The sequence below is a fragment of the Carlito syrichta genome, unplaced genomic scaffold, assembly GCF_000164805.1.
Source record: "Carlito syrichta isolate Samal-C Ts95f unplaced genomic scaffold, Tarsius_syrichta-2.0.1 Scaffold314335, whole genome shotgun sequence".
In the NCBI taxonomy this organism is placed as follows: domain Eukaryota; kingdom Metazoa; phylum Chordata; class Mammalia; order Primates; family Tarsiidae; genus Carlito; species Carlito syrichta.
The window spans coordinates 407,550-414,500 of record NW_007258431.1 but is presented as its reverse complement, the minus strand read 5'-3'; the positions used below and the strand labels follow the sequence as shown (position 1 = coordinate 414,500).

General features: G+C 44.1%; 1 protein-coding gene across 1 annotated transcript in view; it reads left to right on the top strand.

Annotated features, from left to right (window-relative positions):
• The window catches only part of ARHGAP36 (Rho GTPase activating protein 36), a 31,258-nt gene extending 25,765 nt beyond the window's left edge, over positions 1 to 5,493 (top strand). Inside the window, exons 6-12 of the mRNA XM_008071468.2 lie at positions 99 to 154; positions 400 to 550; positions 1,063 to 1,211; positions 1,389 to 1,565; positions 1,796 to 1,893; positions 2,051 to 2,157; positions 4,241 to 5,493. Of these exons, the coding sequence (XP_008069659.1) occupies positions 99 to 154; positions 400 to 550; positions 1,063 to 1,211; positions 1,389 to 1,565; positions 1,796 to 1,893; positions 2,051 to 2,157; positions 4,241 to 4,398 (896 nt within the window). The 3' untranslated portion in view covers positions 4,399 to 5,493. The remainder of the gene's footprint in view (positions 1 to 98; positions 155 to 399; positions 551 to 1,062; positions 1,212 to 1,388; positions 1,566 to 1,795; positions 1,894 to 2,050; positions 2,158 to 4,240) is intronic.
• The last annotated feature ends 1,458 nt before the right edge of the window (positions 5,494 to 6,951 follow it).

Here is a 6,951-nt window from a genome sequence, read left to right as displayed (position 1 = left end):
GGGGGGGGGGGGGGGGGGGGGGGGGGGGGGGGGGGAGAAGGGAAATGCCATGGAAAGGGGATCAGAGGTGCTTAGCATTCCCTGGTCTTTTCTTTCAGGTGTAGGCGCAGTGGGGATTTTCACCGATGAGTTCTCCTTGGAGAAAGTGTTTGAGGTAAATGGACTATGTTTACATTTTTGTTCCTTGGGTGAGAAAAAGCTGGAGGAGGTGGGGGCTTCCCCATAGACCTGAGAGGAGTGTCTTGCCTGGTGGGGGAGCAAGGTCTTCTTTTTAGGCCCCCAGGCACACCTTACTGCCAGCTTTCTCCTTTGAAGCTTGGAACTTGCTGAAGGAATGACCAAGAAGGAGCCTGTGGTGGGCTGGGCAGACAGTCCATGTTTTCTTTCCCTTTTCTTTAGCTCCGTGAAGAATTTGAACACTGTCTGGATATAGTGTTGGATGATAATCAGAATGTGCATGACGTGGCTGCACTCCTTAAGGAGTTTTTCCATAACATGAAGGACTCTCTACTTCCAGATGATCTATACATGTCATTCCTCCTGACAGCAAGTGAGTCTTCTGCCCCCTCTTGTTGGGCAAAGAAAAGAAATATTATAGGGGTCTTGAGTTCAAGAAACAGAGTTCAGGTTGCAGAACTTCAAAGAATGAAGGCAGAATGAACACAAGAAGATGAAAAAAACCCTCTTCAGGATATATACAATGATTACTTGTCAATTAAAAATAAAATTAGTAATATAACCACTCTGGGTTACTTTCTTTGTATCTCTCAATGTTCCACTGTAAGTCTATTGCTTAGAAAATTCTCAAGGGCTTTTTGAAGCTGTGCATGCCCTCTTAGGGTGATAAGGAACCCAGGTCCTATAGAGGAAGTCTGATTTTGATGGGAGCACTTCTTGCTGTCAGGGCTCCTGAGTTCAAATGCTTTGAAAATGAGCAAAGGCAAGTTGCTTGGGTACTTTCTCCATAAATATCAGCAATTTTAAAGCATAATCTCATTTCCCGTAGTATCAAGCTGCTGCCAGAGCTACCCACTGAGCCAGCCACTGTTTTCCTTCCTCTAGCTCTGAAGCCCCAGGACCAGCTTTCTGCCCTGCAGTTGCTGGTCTACCTGATGCCACCCTGCCACAGTGACACCCTGGAACGTCTGCTGAAGGCCTTGCATAAAGTCACTGAGAACTGCGAGGACTCAATTGGCGTTGATGGACAGTTGGTAAAGAGATCTGGGAAAGGGTAGTAAAACTGGAGTAGGGGACATGTGTGGGAGGATATAAGCAAAGGGGTGTGTGGAGAGAGAGAAGAGAGAGAAACAATAATAAAAAGAGAAATGTATTTGTACAACTTTCAGTACTACCTCAAGGTCAATCATTTTCTGCTTTCCTTTACCTAGGTTCCAGGCAACCGGATGACTTCTACCAACTTGGCCTTGGTGTTTGGATCTGCTCTCCTGAAAAAGGGAAAGTTTGGCCAAAGGGAATCCAGGAAAACAAGGCTGGGGATTGACCACTATGTTGCTTCTGTCAATGTGGTCCGGGCCATGATTGATAACTGGGATGTCCTCTTCCAGGTAGTTGGAAGTTTTGGATGCACTTATTTTACACATTCCTCTCTTGCTCACAAGGCAGGGTGCAGTTGTACCTGCATCCTTGAGGGTAGCCAAAGAAGACAGCCACAAAATCTGTCAGTCTAGAAATTCCTCCCACATTAGCTGGTTATGGTACCTTCAGTCCTGATAGAGATGAGTATAAATGAAAAGATACTGTGAAATTGGGTTAATGTTGCTAACTTTATTCCCAGGTGCCTCCGCACATTCAGAGACAGGTTGCTAAGCGTGTCTGGAGATACAGCCCGGAAGCTCTTGATTTTATCAGACGCAGGAACTTGAGGAAAATCCAGTGAGTGTGTGTTTTTTTTTGTTTTTTTGTTTTTTGGTTTGTTTGTGTTTAACCTGAAGCACATTCTCCTATGGGGTCTTCCAATCACAGACCATCTTTATGTTAATCAATGCAAGTATACAAACTAACTGACTTTTTCAAATTCCTTTTTGTTCAGGAGTGCACGCATAAAGATGGAAGAGGATGCTTTGCTTTCTGATCCAGTGGAAACCTCTGCTGAAGCCCGGGCTGCTGTCCTTGCTCAGAGCCAGCCCTTTGATGAAGGTCAGTTCCCTGCTGGAGGTCAGGCCCTTGCTGAAGGTCAGGCCCTTGCTGAAGGTCAGTCCCTTGCTGAAGGTCAGGCTCTACCTGAGGGCCAGGTCCTTGCTGAAGATGCGCCCATTGAGGAAGATGAGTCCTCTGAGGAAGATGTACCAGTCAATGAAGAGCAGGTATTTGAATATGTCAATCAAGGAATAGCCTTTGGGGAAGTTCAAGGTCTTGAGATTCCAAATGACCTTGAGATTCAAGGCCCACATCTTGAAGGCATACCAGAGCTTGATGAGGAAGAAGAAGATGATGACGATGATGATGATGATACCCTGAATTTTGATGATCTTCCTCCCCTTGAGGATATTCTAGAACCTGATGATGAGATTCCAGAACTCATTGAGATCCCAGACTTTGAAGATATACCATATTTTGATATGGTCCCAAACCCTGAAGGAGCACCAGATGTGCAAGAAATCCAAAATCCTGGAGAAAACCTGAACCATGACCTTGAAGAAGGACCAGATTTTGAAAACCACCAAAATCTTGACCTTGCAGAAGTTCCTTATCTTGATGTAATCCCAAATAATGAAGAAGCCTCAGATACTGATGAAATTCCAGGTAACGAAGAAGCCCCAGACACTGATGAAATCCCAGACTATGCAGATGCCTCAGATAATGATGAAACCCAGGATCTTGAAGAAAACCCCAATCTTGAAGAGGTCCCAGCTGTTGATGAAGTTCCACATGATGACGCCTCAAATGCTGAAGAAATCTCAGACCATGAAGAAGCCCCTCAGGTAAATGGTATTTCAGACTCTGAAGAAGACCTTGATTTTGAAGAAGTTCCTGCTCTTCATGTGGTTCCAAGCCCTGAAGAAGCCCCTGGTGGTCATGAAGTCCCAAATCATGAAGAATCACCAGAGATTAATGGACTCTCAGATTCTGAAGAAGATGCCAATTTTGAAGAGGTCCCAGCTTTTGATGAGATCCCAATTAATGAAGAAGCCTCAGATACTGAAGAAATCCCGGATCATGAAGAAGCTCCAGAGATCAATGGATATGCAGGTTCTGAAGAAGACCCCAGTTCTGAAGAGGTTCCAGCTCTCCATGTGGTCACAAGCCCTGAAGATGTCTCTGATTTTGATGAGATTCAAAACCAGGAAGAATTCTCAGAGGTGAGTGGTGTCTCAAACAATGAAGATACCTCAGATGATGAAGAAATTCCAGGACCTGGAGAAGCCTCTGATGTTGATGGTAACCAAGACTCTGAAGAAAACCCCAATCCTGAAGAAGACTCAGTTCTCAATGTTATCCCAGAGCCTGAGGATGCCCAAATTCACAACGAAATTCCAGATTTTGAGAAAAACCAAGCCAATGGATTTGAAGAAGAAGAAGAAGAAGAAGTTACCACTGTGGCTCCAGAGACTGAAGATGTTTCCATCCTCAGTACAATTCCAGACCCTCCACAAGACCTGGCTGTCAATCTTGAAGAAGTCATGAATGTGGAAGAAGTTCCAATGCCTAAAGATCTTGACCCTAGAGAAGTTCAGCATCCAAAAGCAATTCCGTGCCATAAAGAAGATACGGATGTCGCATTTCCTGTAGACACCACTCTCCTTAAAAACAAGTCTCAGCCTGGCCAAGTCATGGACTACAGGTCCTCCTCAGAGTCACTGAAGAGTGACTTTCTCACCTCCATGCAGTGCTGTAAGCTTTCGGCTCCAGCTTTGTTACTCATTTGTTTGGTAAAATTAGTCAGGCTACTTGTAGGGTGGTGGTGGTTATTAAGAGGTCACCCTCTTCCCAGGCTCCCTGGTGGTGTTGTCCATTTGCTGTAAACATGGACACCTTCCTTACTCTTTCTCTTCCCTAACCTATCTCCTCTATTAGCTTTCACAGTGTTCCTTGATTTAGAGATCTGTGTTCTACTGCTAGGCTGCAGTTTTCTTACATGCCAGGTGGACATAATCATTCCTGCCCTAACTTTTTGCCTTATACTGTATTTGAAACCCCAAATTAGGTCTTGGTGCCTTGGGTGCTGTGCAAAGCATAAAGTCTAGAAACATAAGGAGTTAACATTGTTACTATTTTCCAGATTCCTCTGAGGAGCCAGCTGTGCCTCCCGGCACTGCCCGTTCCCCTGACGATGAGGAAGGAGCGGGTAACCCTCCCATTCTGGAGCAAGACCGCCCATTGCTCCGTGTGCCCCGGGACAAGGAGGCCAAAACTGGCACCAGCTACATCCTTCCTTAGATGTTTTTCCTTCTATCAGTTGCCGGACAGGGGAAAAGGGTGGGGGCAGACCTGAGATGTGACAGGATACATTAGGGAGAATGTTGAAGGTAAAGGTCTGAGGGTCAGCAGCAGTTCCACCTGATGCTCGGGTCAGGACTGGAATTCCAAACACACTGCCAGCCCCTTCACTGGGGATGCTTGATCTCTTCAGCTGGTAAAAGCAGAGATGTTTCTGTGTCATGCCCAGGCTCCCTGCTGCTGCCTCACCTTCCCTTTTACCCCTGATCTTGGCCTTCTCTCACTACAGTTCTCCTTTTAATTGATGTGACATTTGTGGTAAACATGTGTCCCAGAGAAGCTCACAAATCTCGAGGTGCTTTCCCTCCCCCAAAGGGGATTGCATGCTTTTCCTGACTTTCCTACCCTCCTCCCAACAGCTCAATTGGAAAGGCCCTCAAGAGGCTTGCTAGAACGTTAGGTCAGCCTACTGACAGCTGACAAACAATTAATGCTAAATCATGTCACACCAACTCATAGCCGTGTCCCTGCAGCAACTCCATCATCTCAGAATTTTTTTTCCAAATTATTTAGACCGATGGCTCGTCAAACAACCGCTTCCAAAATTCTGTGCAGTTTCGCTCAGGTCACGCCAATAGGGAAACCTTAAGTACAAATCTAACTAGTGTTTCTGGGGTCAAAAGTTAGAGGAAAAATTAGATGTTATTACCTGAATTACTTTTAAAGACAGCTGCCATCTATACCCTGTTGCCAACAAAATAGCTAGTTAGGTAAGAACACACAGTTCCAAGTAGTTAAAGTCACCTGATTACAAGCATTCTTATCTATCGCCTCTGTAATTCCCCTGTACAGGACGGTACAAATTTGCGGGCATGCTCCGGTAACTCACAGGTGTGGGTTATGTATGACATCCAAAATTATAGCTGAAATTATGGGTAACAACTGCTAACGTCCATAGAATGAAGAATGCATTGTATTGAGGGATAGAAATTGATCATACAATGGGTAACAACCGCAGAGCTCGAAGATTTGTGATTGTTAAAACTTCTCTGGCGTTTTGTCATCAATAAACATCTGTATTGTGACAGCAGCATATTCATGGCTTACTGTGTGTGTGTGTGTGTGTGTGTGTGTGTGTGTGTTTAATTTGGGGGGCTAGTTGGGAAGCTCTGACTGAAGAGCTAAAGGGGAAAAGGAGATGGGGAGGAGAAATAAATGGGAGTGGGTGATGTCGAATAAAGAGGAGGGGTGACATGAAGTAAAGGGAAAGGGAAGAGCTGACATAGAGTGCTGTGGGATAAGGGGAGGTAATAGAGTGGAACAAACAAGAGAGGATGATATAAAGAGGAGGGGATGACATGCGACAGAGACAAGGAGGTGACATGAAATTAAAAAAATGATGGGGGATGAAGAAGAGGAAATAGATGGAATAAACAGGAGGGAGTGAAGTGGAATAAAGGGAATTAAAATGGAATAAGGGGGAAGTGCTATAAGAAAAGGATTGACAGTGGTGGAAAACTATGGGGGGAGGCAGAGAGGGGAAGAGAGGTGGAATTAACGGAAATCAATATGTATCTGGGGAAAGGGGGGCACACTTCATCAACAAGGGTACTTGCACAATGAATATTTGTATACCTAACCCTTAACTGTTCTCCACAATTTTAAAATAAAAAAATATATTTTAAAAAAGAGTATGGAGAGCTTCAAGTAGAAGAAAAGAGTAAGGGAGTATGAAAGAGAAGAAGGAAAAAGGAGGATTAAGAGGAGAGTCTATAAGGGAGAAGAGAGAGGAATAAATGGAGAGGTTACTAGTTATTCTCAATTGAAAAATTTCCCCAGAATTGGTGCAAAATAAAAACCTAGAAACATCTGGAGACATAAGACTTCCAAGGGTAAAAGGAAGAACATACTGCTGTTTGATTGATGGGATATCCAACCTTTCTTGAAAACGTATGACTTCATAACATACTTGAAAATGACCCATGTCTGGTACAGGGTCTCCAAAAGCGTGTTATGTATTTTCACACACATTGCCTTAGGATATTTCCTTGCATAGAGTTTTATTGGGCCTCCACATAAAGTAAATTTTGTAATCATCATTATAGTGATAGTTAACACATACTGGGTTCTTTCAAAGTGCCTGCCACTGTGTTAAAAACTTTACATTCATTATTTTGTTTAATATTCACAATAACCCTATGGGATACATGTTACTGTCATCCCATTTTCTTTCTGAGGAAAATGAGATACAGAGAGGTTAAATAATCTGCCCAAATTACACAGCCAGTTAGTGGAAACAGCCAGACTGCAAAGCTGGATTGTTTAAACACTTGGTTACACTCGCCCATTTGTCTGGTGCATTTGTGAGGTCTGCAGTAATTTTTCTGGATTGGGGTTTGCACTTTCTTTTTTATTTATTTATTATTTATTATTTATTTTTTTGAGTTGGAGTCTCACTCTGTCACCCAGACTGGAGTGCAGTGGCTGCTCCCGGCCACCACAGCCTCGACCTGCTGGGCTTCAGTGATCCTTCTGCCTCAGCCTTCCAAGTAG